The sequence below is a fragment of the Poecile atricapillus genome, chromosome Z, assembly GCF_030490865.1.
Source record: "Poecile atricapillus isolate bPoeAtr1 chromosome Z, bPoeAtr1.hap1, whole genome shotgun sequence".
NCBI classification, from domain to species: Eukaryota; Metazoa; Chordata; class Aves; order Passeriformes; family Paridae; genus Poecile; species Poecile atricapillus.
Genome location: NC_081289.1, coordinates 60,274,211 through 60,290,136, shown reverse-complemented (window position 1 = coordinate 60,290,136; position 15,926 = coordinate 60,274,211). Strand labels below are relative to the sequence as shown.

Below are 15,926 nucleotides of genomic sequence, written 5' to 3'. Positions count from 1 at the left end.
GCATCTGAAATCCTTAGTAGCAGTTGTTCTCTACCACATCCTTTGTCAAGTGTTGCCACCCCTGAGAAAAGATGACAGAGCATGGCACGGAACTGCTACGGCAGTGCCAGCTCGCAGGCAAGCCTATTAAAGCAACCCGAAATTGCCAGCAGCAATATACCTCTGAAAGATATTACATGTAGTTGATGTCTTTATTCTCTTCTGTGAGAAAAGGTCACATCTTCCAAGCTGTGTTATAGTTTCCTTTCTAGGAGATTATTGTGATAGAGGAATTCCTCCTCTCATCTGCCTGCTAAAGAAGCAGAAAGAGATGAGCGATGCGTCACTGTCAGTGACCAGCCCATCAAACACTTAGGTTGCACCATACAATGCATCACTGAAATGTTTATTCATTACAGCTGTTAGCAGGTTTTTTGCCAGACCCAGATACACTTCTTGGTCGTGTTTATTTATTTAAATAGAATGACATTTTATTCAAAAGGTATGGTTTTGTAAAAGAAAAAATGTTGTCACAATTCCAGTTATCCAAAGAAAATGAATTTAGGTATAATGTTGTCTTTAAAACCTAGTTGGTTTATGTGTTGTTTTGATTCTTTGGATAACCATTTCAGATAGATTTTTTGCAGCTTTTCTTTGATATGCCACAACCTTCTTCTTAATGTAATTGGAATTTTTACAAAACCAAGTAGGCATAAGAATCTGACACCTGGGAGAAATACAGAAAAATATTACTCATATTCAGTTTATGTAATACTAGTTGTCACGGGCCAAAATAATTATTATGAAAACAGTATTTTTCTCTCTGTATTGATTCTTTCTGGTTTTAGTAATATTTCTCCTTACATAGGGAGAAATGAATTAATTTGACCTATTTGATATTTGATGACCATTCCGGAGCAGCTGTGTAATTGTCAGAGTGTTCCTTGGCCAGACTGCTCTTTGGATATTGATACCATGACAGAGGCCACTGCTTTCAATGCGCAAATTCTTTTAAAGTTGGAGTGTAAACTTGTTTATTTCCTTATGTGTGTGGACCAGGATTACCAAGAAGAGGTAGTCATGGCCTAAGAGCTTTTAGGACTTTGATCTTGGAAATCTTAAAAATGAGCAGTCAGAAAAGATCAACCTAGCCCATTGTTATCCACCGTACTGAAAAGACATTTGGTTCTCTCATGTTTGTGTCTGGAAGCTGTTCTTTTTCTAAATAAGTAAAGAATAAACCCTGCATTCAGCTGTTGATTTACAAACATATTTTTCATGAAAGTTGAGACATTTATCATCTTATATAGAAATTTCATCTCAAATTCTGGCTGGCTAAAGTTGAGTTTTTAAAGTATCTTTTTTATCAGTATAGTGATGTGCAAGGCAATTAAATATTATATAAAGAATGTGTGATAGTATTTTAATTGTCTTAAAAGGCCAGGGCTTTAGGATATTTGTATGTGCCTTAGGGTTTCCAGGTACTCCATTTAGAGTTATTATTTTTCTGTGGTTCCAGTTCTTCATTTTGAAAAATTGCATTTCTCTGGGATTTGCATGAGAATTAGATATTTGGGTTTTGGTAATTTCTTTAGAATTGTGTTTAACAACAGTAGACTGGGAAATGAAAAACTGACCTTAGCAGAGAGTATTAGAAGAATGTTGCTTGTTTAACCTTGTAAAGCAAAGCTTGGTAGAGAATATGAACATCTTCTAGAATGCCTTTGGATTGGCTTATAACAAGGGTAAAGATTTAAGTCATAATGTAATTTTGATGGAAGATCAAAAGTATATAAATTGTTTCACTTTGATTTATAAACCATTATACAAAATGAAGCATCTTGTATGTGAAATATCAGGACATGAAGAGCAGCATATATTTTTTAAGAAAGCTTGATAAATTTGTTATTGTGTGGTACAGGAAGATTAATCCTGGTTCAGGATGTTTCTTGTCCCCAAACAAACTGAAGGTGTCTTGAGCACTATCTCAGTTATTAATCATGTTTCTCATGTAGTATTTATTGGTTTAGGATATTTTAATTCTTTAGGTTATACTGTACAGTTGGATTGCATTACAATTCAGTCTGTTGTCTATGGATGTACTTTTGGAGTTTCTCTCTGATTGAAGCATTCTGTATCGTATATTTTTTTTCTTAAAGCATCAAGGAATGGATAGAAATTTGTGGAAATGTTATTATTTTTGTACAAAGGTTTTTGGGAAAACCTATGAAGCTTGGGTGATCCCCTGTCTTGTGTTCTTGTGCCTCTGTGGTCACCAAGGAAGCTTAATTGATTTCTTAATTTGAACAGTGGCATTTTCCTCAGAGCTGAAGGGATTTCCAGATTACTTCTTATTGATTTTTGTGAGGCTTCTCAAGTTAACTGGGAAATTTTCACTTATCAGATGGGGCAGGTTGTTTCCTTTAACTGTGATATCTTCATGAAGGTCTTTTCCACTGCCAAGTCGTGGCTTCTCTGTACTGCTGTCTTTAAGTCTCTTAGAGGTGCACAAATGCTTTATGGGCTTTGATGTGGCAAGTGGGGAATGATTGTTTTTCAGAGCAAAACACCAAAATGTGGCTTCATTTGGTGGTTATTGAGCAAAGTAATGGAATTGCCTTTCAGTCCTATATCCCCTAGGATACTGACAATATTCTATTTGAACTCTCTTTAGGAGTACTTGTTTTACTTCTTAAAATACACTAGTTTAAGTAGGCTCTGCATTATGACATATTTATTGGATGTAAAAGTTACATATCTCAGGCAGTACTACTTAAGTTATAAAAAACAGGTAATTTTGCATCAGTCATCCTTAATATATATTTTCTCTAAAACAAGATGAGATTTTACTCGTAACAATTTACAGCATTTTGTCAAAATGTAATAATTACTTTAGTTTAGAAATACACACAATTTTGATACAGTTTTGTCCTGTGCTTCATTATATTCAGATGATATTTTATGATTTTCTTCTTTTTTTCATTTTTTTTTTTGGCTGAGCTGTTAGCTATTCATACTCCAGTGTTAAAATCTAAGTCACTGTAGATAAGGAAATGAAATATGTGTGAATTTGTAGCTGTAGAATTGTCCTACTTAAAATGCATTGCCAAATTATGGTCAGGAAAACCAAACCAAGAAGAGTGGTTAGCATATGGACTTCATGGAGAGGCAGAATTGTAAATTTTCTCTTGGAATCTGCTATAGAAATATTTTGATCTTGCTTGACTACAGAAAAAAAAATGGATAGAATGTAGTAACTTATTGGTAAGTCATTTGAGAAATTAAATTCTGCCATAATTGCTGCAGCCTTAATTGGCACAGTACATTCCACGTTTAGATGGATTTTGTTTGGATTTTCTTTTTATAGAATGACAGCCAATTTTCATGACTTTTTATACTCTGGATATTTGCATCTGTTCTCCTTTATTTGTTGAGTTTTGGATGGAATTAGTGGTAATGACATACTTGGGCTTTTTATTCTTTATTATGATTTGTTATGATTTGTATTTTGGTACATAAGAAGTACATGTATCTGCAAATACCATCAATATAATAATATTTCATAAAACAATATGGAAAAAATTATACTCAGAATGGTACAGGACTGTTCTGTTCTGAGCTCTAGCAATTGGAACTGTCAGCTCTACTGGAACTGCTCTGTCAACTGCGAAACTTTCCTGGATAGAAGTGTGAAGCTTCCTGAGATACTCAGTTTCCATGTGAGATATATAAAATGGAAGTTCTGTTTTCTCTAGTTTAGATGTGAGAAAGAACCTAGGGCTGTTTTTTGTTTGACTGTCCAGTTTAAGTTTGAATTTAAATCAGTGTTCGAGTATCATAGAATCATAGAACATAGATATCTATTATCATGGATAATAAAAAAAAGAATCATAGGAGGTTTTGGGATGGAAGGGACCTTAAATCCTTTAGGGTCTATGGCAATGCTTGCTTTGATTCTAACTCCTTAACCTTGTCTTATAAACTTGGGATAATAATAACATGTGGATAGTAAATTTAGTTGAGAAAAAGATCTAGCATGCAAATTTGATTCTTGTTTTAGGGATGGAGATTACTTGTGAGTTTGGTTTTTATTTGAGACCAAAGTAATAAGACTACCTATAATACCAGCTGTGATGTGGTCCTAAAATGTACTTTTTAACCAATACTCTTAGAAATGAAGATGTAAATCTTCTCTTCAGCTAAGTGAGCTGAAGCTAAGTCCAGCATCTCTGACATAGTCCTTTAGAACCACATATTTTATGATTAGCAATTAAGGCTGCTAATGACTTGTGTAAGAGATCCGTATTGGATGAAACAGGACTTTAATTGTTAGTTTAGTATGCTGAGTCCTGGAATCTTTTTCAGTAGTCATGAAAAGGAAAACATGAAAGGGAAATGATAAAACCATCAACTTTCCATAAGCTTTCATTTTCAGGATGTTAAGGTGTGTTTCTATGAAGTTCTTATTAGGAATATGAAATTAATTATAAGAATAGCATACTTCTTTATGTTTTCATAAGATTAATGGCAAATTGATCAGTTGAAATGAAGAACTGAAGAATTAAAATGTATATTTGAATCAAAGAATATATATATTTATGTGTATATATTTATAATGCGTTTGAATTAAAGGATAAAAAAATACTAACTTGTTGAGAACCACTGTTCTTGAAGTGCTGAATGTAAGCTGGTAGCAGAAGAAATTAACCTTTAAAATATTTAGATTTTTAAAGAAATACTAGTTTTAAGATGCAACAAGTCTAGTTGGAATTCTGAATGTTTTTTCTCTGTAGTTAGATTCCTACTGCTCTGAGTTCTGTGTGCTATAGTCTGTTCATTGAGATGTCATGTTGTGTGAAAAAAAGGTCAAAATTAAGATGTATAAGGCTGATTTAAAGAATTAATGTTCCTTTCAAGGAATTATAGGAGCATAATGTAAGTAATGTGCAATAAAGCAATGTATGAGAGAAGATCAAATTTAGCATTGAATTTAGGATGTTCAACATTACAGTATTTCAGCAAATATTTGAGTTGTAGTTTTACGACTCTTGTTTCTTTCCTGTAAACTTTCATATTCCAGGTGGAAGTTTTTGGGTGACACTCATTTATGACTGGCCAAGAATATGTCTCCTAAGTCTTTCAGATTGTGTCGAGCGCAGACTTCAATGCTCCTACCACTTAGCATAGATAAACCAGTGTTGTCCCATCTTGTGCCTATCAAAGTTGTGGTTCATCCATAGTCTTTGAAGTTACAGGAACGAGGAAGGCAGTTTTGCATCCAGGATCCAAAAGGGGCTGTTCTTTGTTGCCTCTGCCACTGCTGCTGTGTGCTTTCCATGCTCAGGAAGCAGCACAGGCACTCAGCTGTACCACTGAAGGATCTGAGTCCACTTACGCCTCTTAACCTGTATCTGCAGCAAATATTTCTTAAGCTGCAGTAGGTGACCTGTTCCTACTATCTCTTTAATATTAGATTTTGAAATCTTAGTGTTCTCAATTCCAGCTGGGCCCAACAGGAAAGAAATGTTTTCTCTGACTCCAAGACACAGGTAATTAATAAGATGCACAGCACTCTAGAAATAGAGCTCATTATTTGCAACTCTGTGTAGCAGGTTAGGACATCTGGAGAAGTAAGAGGTGGCAGCAGCATAGGGAATATTGCTGAGCATTTTGCAAGAAACAGTTCTAAAGAAAAAAAGAGAGCTTGTCTCAGAGCTAGAGCCGTATTCATTCAGTGCACTATCATTTCAACAGCAAGGGGCAGAGGGAAAGGAAAGGCAGCACTGAGGCAGCTGAACAAGGTCATTCAGGCTCTGCAGGGTGTGCTGGACCTGTGCTTTCATGGCACCAGCCAGTGCAGTCACTGCTTTGATAGCAGGCTGGAGGGGGAGGATTTGTAGTGAGCCTGGCTGAGTCCCAAAGCAGCAGGTATCCTTCATCCTAAATATCTGTGAAGAGGATTAGTGGTTAACATGGCACAGCACCGTGCCAGCCTGGTTACTGCAGCTTTTACAGGGTGTGGGGCCCTGCAGCTCTGGCACACCTGTCTGTCTGCTCCACAGTGCAGGCCACAGAGGGGATGCCCACTTGGCACTAGCCATCCTTTCCTTTCACACCTGACAATCCCAAATGCAATCAAGTGAAAAAGAGTGTTGTAAAGGAAACAGGAATTAAATAATCCCTATATTCAGGATTTTCTTTTTTGCCTGTAAAGTGGTTACATCTGTTTGCAAACAAATGTATGAATTGTCTCCCAGCTCTCTCTGGTCCAACATTATGCAATTTCCCATAAAACCATAAAACCATTTAGATTTCTTTAATGCATGCATAGGGTTTATTTCTCTTTTCTATTATCTAAAAAGATAAATGAGCATTTTTTTCCCCTGGCAATAATTGGTTTCCTCCTTAGGTTGTCTCAATAATTACTCTAAGTAAATTTTAGTAGAATTTCACTTCATTAGTTCTTTAAAAGTAGGTGCTATGTTCTGGGATTTCAAATACAATTTTGGAAAGTACAAATAACTCTCATAAAGGGGCCATTTAATCAAATTGGCAACATAAATTTTGCAGTGTTTTATATGTGTTCATAATGTGTAATACATACAGCTCATTAAAATTATAGTTGTTAGCATTTTCTTATCAAATCATTGAAGATTATATATAAATTTAATTTACCTTTAAGTTACTTATATACTTATATATAGTCCTAAAGTATAATATTGTAAAGTTTATGATCATAAAATATAGTAAGATTGTAGGTTCTGCCTATCAGAGAAGAGAGCTGTGGTAGGCCAGGAGTACTCAGACCATAATTACATTGCAGTTAACAGCAGTAAGGATTAACAACTCTCGTAGAAAAGTACTGCATTTTAGGAGTGCCTTTATTTGTTAAATTAATAGATTGGTTCTCAGTTTTGACACTAAAAACTAACTCTGTTAATGTCCTCAGTATGTTCAAGTTTGATTTTAACTTTAGTTACTGCCATTTTATATTATCTAAAATGGAAACACTATTACTGGTTTTTATGTCCTATTAAGTTTCTTCTATTAAAAAAAACCCACCTTGCCGTTGAACTTTGTCAATAATTCACACAGACAAAAACTCTGGATTTTCAAGGTAAATATATTGCTTTGATTAGCACAGAAGATGACTTAGTGTTCTACTCATTAGAATAACATTTTTATGTTTTATAAACTATCAATGTGTTATTTTTTCTGTAAATGGTTTTGATGTTCCTTCCTTCAAGACCCACATATGGAGTCAGAGTAGGGGTGATAATAAATAGCATAACAACTACAGATAGCCATTGCCAAATAATCAGTGTTATTGGCCAATCCTATGCTAAAAATTGTATTTCAAACAGGATTATAGTGGATGTCATACTGTAAGGAGATTTGATAATGAACCAGATTCTAAAACATGATAAAATTTGCTTTCTTTGCTCTGGATTGGGGTCTTTTAAAGATTATTTTAATATGCTGAGGTTTCACTGGGTTAAAAACTCCATGAGGAGAAAGAGGCTGATAACTTTGTAATAATTATTATGTTTTGTGAAGTTTTATTAATATTCAGTTTTGATTTAGTCTACAAGGAGCAGACCTTGACCTTTTTGATTTTAGTGGAAACTGAGGAATAAAGGCTTTGGAAATCACCTTTTTGAGCTATCTGGTAGTCTGGTATTTTATTTTAGATGCATGCATTGGATCTTCTGGGATAACATTTTTTTCCCTCAGGAATAATTTTGCATGTAACAGCCATAGCTTAACCTGCAGTATTACTCTTACTGTTGTGGTATGTAAAACACAGACCTCATACTTTTACTCTTCATACATCTAGAGGTGCTTTTATACCACAGCACTTCCAGAATGTTTGCCACTGTCTTGTCTTGACTACAATGCAAAGAGAGTAGTTCTAGAATACACGTTAATTTTCTGAGAAAAATTACATTTTGAAAGTACATTTACTTTAAAATTGAACTCTAGATAGCTGCTTCTAAGTGTTTAAAAATACTTTATATATAGTAGCATAGTTGTCCATGCTATATAAAGTGTTTCAGCATATTTTACAAACACACATATGTAAAGTATCATGTAAATCCAAATGTAGTTGTGGAAATAAGATGAGTGAAATTCTACAAAAGATAAGGTTTTTGTTTGGTAACAAAAATGTTGAATTTCAAATGTACTGAAGAATTATTTCAGAATTGTGGGTTAAATAAGTCAATATAAACCAGAACTCTCTTACAAAGGCTAATACAGAGTTTACATTCAGATCTTTTGACATACTTAAAAGTCAGTTTGATTTATAGATTTGTAATTTATTCATAGTCCAACCCTGCTGCACCAGCCTCTTTATATCCTTTAATTACAAATGAAAAATACAATACTTCTACTTGTCAGGAAACATGACTTCATTGTTTCTTGAAACACTCCAAAGGGGTAAATGTTTAGTGCTTTGTTTTTGTTGCATTTTTGAATTTCTATTTAAGCCCATGTCCTTTAAAAAATAAAACACTGGCAAATTTCACTGTGGAGGGAGGTCCATAATGCACGTGGCTGCTGCAAGCCAGGCTGGCATCAGAGCTTGATCAGCCTGTCCAGGAGTGTGCCAGGCGGGCTGTGAAAATCCCAGTGGACAGATTTACAGTTTCTCTGGCAAGCTGCTCAGACACCCTCATTGCAAAGGATTGTTTTCTTATGACAAGTTAACTTCGTGTGACAAGTTAGCTTCAGCTTGTTGCTATTGTCTCTTGGCACCTGTTTTCTTCTTTCCAAGCCCCTCTGTGTAGAACTGCTCGTAGATCCTGCCTTCACCTTCTCCTCTCCCTGCTAAAAATGCCAGTTTTCTCACACTGTCCTGGCTGACATCAGCTGCAGCCCCCTGACTGTGGTGGTAACACTGTGACTAAAACCCCTTCACTTTCTGTGCAAGTGGTACCTTGCTCCTGCTCTGCCTGGCTGGCGAGGAGGGCGGGAGGATGGAGATGCCTTTCCGTGGTGTGGCATGGCAGGGCAGACACCACAAATCACAAACTGAGTGAGATGAAGCTGTGCTGGCAGGCTGGGCCATGCAGATGGGCCCCAGTCCAAGGGATTGGTGTGCCTGTTCCTCTCAGTAGGAGTCCAGGAAGCCAGGGCACTCTGTTTGCCAAATTCAAAGGACATAATTTTGAGCATATTTTTTGTTGCTACAGCCAAAGTATAAACAAACATTGGACTGGGATTTTAGAAACCCCAGCTCTGATGATGATCTACTGGCTGCCCTGATTCTTCAGCCAGGTGTCATCACAATACCATTTAAATTAAGCAGAAAACTCTTCCAGGAATATTTTACAAATATTGATTTTTAGACTTAGTTTTATTCTGAAATAGACCAGGCAGTTTTTCACCTACAAGTTTTTAATGCTAAATATTAATTCACATTATGATTCAGCATATTTCAAAGAGTGCCTCATATTTTAATACTGTTGTGGATAGGAAAATGAATCTAAGAAGTTAGTATGCATGCCTTATTTGTACATGCTGCTTAGTAGTTCCTGTTTATCTGTTGACAAAAAGGAATGATAACTAAAAAGAAATTAGTAAGCTTGAGTCACTTGTAGTAATTCTTACTCTTTTTTATTTTTTTTTAACTGTAAAATGCTGAATTGAGCAGTTTTAGACAAACTTGTCATGTGGTCTTGTAAATATTAGTAGTGTGTTTGTACAAATCTTCAAATCCAACTACTTTGGGGGTTTTTGATTGTTTTTGTTTCCTTATTTGCAAAGAATGCTCCATATGCAGCAATAAAGGCAGCATGATTTTCTGTAGCAGTTAAAGAAAAATAAAATTTTCTTATTTAAAGAAAATAGCATTTTCTTTAGTAAAGTTTTTGCCAACTTTTACTTTATTTTAAAAAAAGATGTAACCTTTATTTCCATCTGAGCAAGTTTTGAAGCTCTGTAGTAGATCACAGGAAGATCAGCCTTATCTTTAGACGGTCATACAAGTAGCATATCTTTGGCCAGTTACTTTACTTGGATTTATAACTCACTACTTGGATTACTTGGATTTATATTCACTAGTCAGTATCAGTTTTAGACTTTGGTATTTTCCCTTGGTAACAGTGGCAAAATGCCCACTCAGTCAATGCATTGCTCTGCCATTTATATATATATTTAATTCAGATGAAAATTATTATCAAATTTGAAATTTATGGTAGAAGTATTAAACTAGTTCATCATTAACAGTCTTATTTCAGATTTGAGCTATATGTTAAATTCCATATAGCATGGATATTGAAATTATAGTCTTTGAATGTTCCAAAGCCCAAAGAAACCAAAGCCCAAAAGAAAACCAAAACACTGCTCCAGCAATATGAATCATTTGCACCAGTTTGCACCTGAAGTCTGACCCAGAAAATTCTTGAGACTAAAAACAGTAAGAGGTAATTTCACAAAGCTCACTGAATTAATTGCTGTGTCTTAGGCTGCTTGAAAGTTACTTTTGTAAAAGGAGAAAAGAACTTCCATGGAGCTAGGCATTTATGATCCCCCCCCCAACCCTCCTACTCTCTACTGCTAATTTATTAATTACAGTTATCAGCTTAACTGTCAAATAAGTACATAGAAATTTTTGAAAAAGAGTGGGATTTTGACAATTGTGCAATACTTTATTAAAAATGTGTTCTCTCAAGTGTAATAGAGACATTCTCATGCTAACTCTGTTGTATTACTACTTATTATTCATAATTAAATATACAGTACTGCTCAACTTCTGTCCTTTCTCTTTTCCTATTACAAGAACCAGTATTGCAAGACCGTGAAATAAATGAAGTCAAAATAATTTTCTCAGAAACACAAGGAAATAATTTAATGTTAATTTCTGCTCCTAGCTGTTTCCTAAAATCACTGAATTCTTGCTAAGGGCTTCTACAGCCATCTTCTATGAAAGCAGGTGCAGAGGAGGGAGAAGGGAGAACAAGAAGAATAAGACTCTTATGAAGAATAATTTCCCTGGGTACTTGTGCATGATACCGCAGGATTCTGATTTATAACAAGATAATGGCTGTGGTTTTAATTGCATTCCTGTTCACTTATTTCTGATCTTTAGAATGAACCTTAACAGACATAAATGAAAATATACACATCCTCACAAATACATATGCATGTATACAAATATGCACAAATTGTCTGCATTTTTTCTATAAAAACAGAGCACCTAGAAGATACAAGCAGGCTTAACAGCTTCACTTATTCCTAAGATTGCCTTATACCTCCCATCATAAAAATCCACATTCATTTTGTTTTGACTCATCCAAACGTTCTCTTTTTCTTGTTTGCCACAGTTTATCAAAACAATTAAAAGTATGAGGCAATCTGCACTATGGAAACCTTGAAACATGAACTTTAAATTTGGCCTAGGGTGGCTTTTGCATCACATTTGAGGGTTTCTGACCTTATGGGTCACCAGTTTTATTTCTTTAAAGAGCAAACTAACTTCCTTAGTTTAGTCAAATGATGTGCCCTATAAAAATTGTCATTTGCATGAAGTCAGGAGATAATTTGTGGTGGATCTTCCAAAGAGTCCTCTCAGAGCTGGCAGGTTTCAACCTACAGATGAGGATTTGAGGCTTTGTGCTGCTGAGGATCGCGGTGATGTTCACTTATCAGAAGTGAACATAGAGGCACTGTCCCAGTGAGCTTGTTACCTCTGTTTCTGGGCTTAGGCTTCTTGGAAGTGAACTTTGCCTAAACCTAGTATGAGAGAGAGGGAAAGCTGACCCACAGGAGAATATTTTGGGATCAGAAACCAGCATGGAGTGAGAAACCTGGGCTAAGAATTGAGGTGGGAGTTGATTGTAACTGACTGAAATAGTAATTTATTTCATAATTCTTCATGTATAAGTAGAGAAGTAGCTTATCTTTGCATTGGTGTGTGAGAATCCAGACTTAACAATCATCCATAATTTTGAAAATGTAGCAAATTGTATAACTTCATGCCCTGAAGCATAAAAATAATTTGGATAGGCAGAAACATAGATTATTTTCCTCAAAAAAAAAAAAAAAAAAAAAAAAATCAAGCAAATAACCATATTTCAGCTACAATTAATAGCAGGTTTCTAGGTTGAATAGCAAGTGTCTATGTAAAAATCACTAAACCTAAGTGCATCTCAGATTTGTTTCGAATACAGAGGTGCTACCTGAGTGGTTTCTTATAAATGAACATTATAAAATACATAGTTGTTGCACTGGTATTTGACAAAAATATATTTACTTCTTTTTCTTTTTTTTCCTTTTCAATTAGGAGTTACTGATATTTTTACAGAATTTGCCTACAGTACACTGGGGAAATGAAGACATCAGTGTACTCCTAGCAGAGGCCTACAGACTGAAGTTTGCATTTGCGGATGCCCCCAATCATTACAAGAAGTGAATATAAGGAGACAGAAATCATTAGAACCAATGTGTTCTGCAGTATTATGGCATCTGTTGTTCTGGTTATGCTTTCAGCTCATTGCTCTTTCATTTGAAGTAAGATGACCATTAAAATTCTGTTAGAATTTGCAGAATGAGAACAGAATACCAAAGAAGTGGGCAAAGCAGGATATTGAGCACTGAATGAACTTAAAAGTGAATTTTTTTGCTCAGCATGAAAAATGAGTTCAGAAGTCTTATAGAATATTTTTCTTCCTTTTTCCCCTTTTCTAAATAAGAGAATTGTAGTCTGTCTTATTTATGTTGAACAATTTTTTTATGTACTTTAGACTTAAAAATACTTATGGAATGATTTTGTCATCACTTCAGTGTCATCTGCCAGTTCTGGTTGGTTAAATTATCTACTTTGAGTGGCAAAAAAGAACTTTTCCATGTTCATCCAGACCATATGAGACAGCAAGGCCTGTGTTTTGAGGTCTGGTTATAAGACCAGTCAAAAGACACTGATATTAGCACACTATCTGTTGTTTTTTGATGGAATTAGGTTAGAATACTTCCGTAATATAAACCTACATAAACAAACATAAACATAAACCTTCTGTAGAAGGTTGTAATGGAAATTGGTGGCATTTTTCTAAACATTATTCAGTCATGAAGGATGCTATAGAAGCTTTTTAACCATAAAAATGAGTTACTTAAAGCTGAAGACTCATCTATGACACTGAAATAAATCCCTCCCAATATCTTTTGGAGTCCTTTAAAATAGTGAATTAAACAGAAGGCATGGTCTTGTCAAAGTAATTAATGTTTCTCTTTTAAGGCCTTGCAATTTTTCAGCATGAAAGTTCACTTTTAAGAAATGTATTAAGAAGCTTGGTTTACAAAGCAAGATATATGTTTATCTCAGTTGTTGCCTTATTCTCCATTTCTAGCAAGTTAGAAAAGGAAAATTAATGTATCTTTCCAAAGCTTTTTTGTTAAATAATTTAACACCTTTTTTTCCTGATTATTCAGAGGAAGAGAGCTCGCTCCCAATAACAATAACTGTGTACTCAGATTGCTTGTGGGTCCTTAGTGGAACAAAAATCCTTTATGAGTTTATAGACTAAAATTAGTGTTTCTTCATATAACCATGGGATACTGAACAATTTATTTAAAGTTACATAATTTAAGTGCACTATTTTTCTCAAGAAATAGTTTCTGATAAGAATTCTGATTTTTCTCTGTTGGATGTAAATAACTCATATTAATTTGTGCCTACCATACACATGTGGGTTATGAAGGGTGGGAGTTGCAATAAGCAATACACTTAAAAGCTCAGAAATTATTCCTCAGTTTGGTTCTTGAGTTACACAGTGTTGCACAGAAAGTGTAGTGCAATTTTAAGTTTGGGAAATAAAAAAGAGATTTTCTTCAAGAGATTTTCTCTTATGACTTGTTATTGGAAGATTATTTTCAACTCCTTGAAAATATGTAGATACATATTTTGAAGAGAGCTTTCTAAATGTGTTAGTTGCATTACTTGCTGTAGGGGCCTTAGTTCTTCATACAGACTTTGTAATAATTAGGTGTTTCAGGGTAAAAAAAATAAAATACATTTTTACCAATGTGTGATTATGAGACCATCTATATTTTAAAAGTCTATGAAATGTTTGGTAGAAGATAAAAAAGAGAATTATTTCAGAAGCCGGAGTGTTTGTCAACTGGATGCATTTCTTTTCCAGTGGTGTCAGCCGGGTGTTTCAGTTGTGATGGATACAGGGTCAGGCCTCCCAGATGGCTGCATTTGTGCCTGGAATGTGTAGTGGATCTGTGCTTCTTACATGTCTGTGTACTGCTTTCTGTAACTTCAGTTTGTGGTCTAATGTATCAAAATTCATGTTTACAAGAATGTCATATTGTGCCTAACAGTGTCTACCAATAACAGAATAAAAGAAACATGAAATCTATGACCTTTTGCTTTAAGCTTGGTATCTGCAATCATTTGTTAATAGAAATGCATATTATTGTAATGAGAGAAGACAGCACAGCATTAACTGTTGTAAGGGGTTTCTATAATTAACTTTTTTCTATTAAGACAGTGTTTAGGTAGTTACATGTAACATGGAAAGTTGACCCAAAGTTATCTGCTGTGTCAGATGCTCCTGCATAACATTTTTGGGACTGGATATATAAAATTTCCTTCATTGGGTCCACATGAGTTGTCTGCCACGTCTTCCAAATTCAACAGGTACCTCTTACTTCCCTTGGAAGGAAGTATTACCATTGGAGGTCACATTTACTGTTGTGTCTGTGTCAGAAGTTGAATATTGTACTAGAGCACATTGCTTTTAAGGATAGTGGGAAGTTTCCTAATATAATACCAATGTTTATTTATGTAGATATAGACTTTTCTGGAAAATATGATATAGATATATAAATAACATTTATATATCTATACAGATAGGAGTAGTTCTCAGTAAATAGAAGGCCAACATTTATGTAAAATTTCAGATTTTTAACAAAAGCCCACATATCTAATGATTTTACATCTCAGGTAAAATGTCATTCCAAAAAAAAATATTGCATAGAAAGAGAAATAGCATTATCATTATTACATCCCACATACTTAGTTTTTTTTCAAAATTCAAGATTCTGAATATTATAAAATTCCTTTGTAATATATGTATTTTCTTATGAAGGAGGCATCTTGACACATCACTAGTGAAACCAGGCAGTAATTTCTTAGAACTCATGTGAAATATTGAAATTCCAGTGTCTGAAATGCGTGTTAAATAATTTCTGTAATAAAAGTTTAAACTAGAATGTACAATTTAAAAAGATTTATGACTACAGAATTTGAAAAATGTAAATAATTAATCAGTTAACTGTGTAAATACAGTACATGGAGTAAGTTAGAAATGTAAGTTGAAATCTTATGTAACTCTGTAATTTGTTATAAAAAATTAGTTTTGTTATTTTTTGGTGCAGATCCATATGGAAAGGCCTATTAATTTGTTTTTAATTTCATAACTACAGAATAGAACTATTTGAAGTTCCATTGTATGCTTCTGACAAACATAACCACTGAGGCACTGGTTAAAACTGTAAAACTGGTGAAAGATGAGGAAATAAACACATATTTATGAAGTGCTATATAGTGTGGAAAGCTTGTGTTTATTGTTTTCTTCAAACACATTGCACCCTACACCAAAGTCTGTTTTACAGTCTCAAACACCTTTATCACAAGAGGAAAGGCATTAACCAAACCTCGGTTCTCAGTTTAATTTCTGCCACTCCGCCCGTGTACCTTGTAAGTTTTGCAAGTTGGTAATCCAAGCAAGTTCCAAGAGTGCATAGATCATGGACATACAGGGTACTGAGCATTTTCTGGAAAAAGCAGATGATGACAGATTTGACACTGCAGCAGAATTAAACTGAAGAGAAGATGGAGTAAATCAGGGCAAGGCGCACAGAGGAGACACAGAATTCTGTATGGCTCTGGGGGTGCAGGAGAAGGGGAAACCAGCTCATAGTGAGGAAACAGTAAA

At 34.7% G+C, this 15,926-nt stretch overlaps 1 protein-coding gene across 1 annotated transcript in view; it reads left to right on the top strand.

Moving 5' to 3' along the window:
* LOC131573045 (TBC1 domain family member 22A-like) overlaps positions 1–15,529 on the top strand; it is a 141,757-nt gene extending 126,228 nt beyond the window's left edge. The window contains exon 13 of the mRNA XM_058826621.1: positions 12,266–15,529. Coding sequence (XP_058682604.1) covers positions 12,266–12,394 — 129 coding nt within the window. The 3' untranslated portion in view covers positions 12,395–15,529. The remainder of the gene's footprint in view (positions 1–12,265) is intronic.
* The last annotated feature ends 397 nt before the right edge of the window (positions 15,530–15,926 follow it).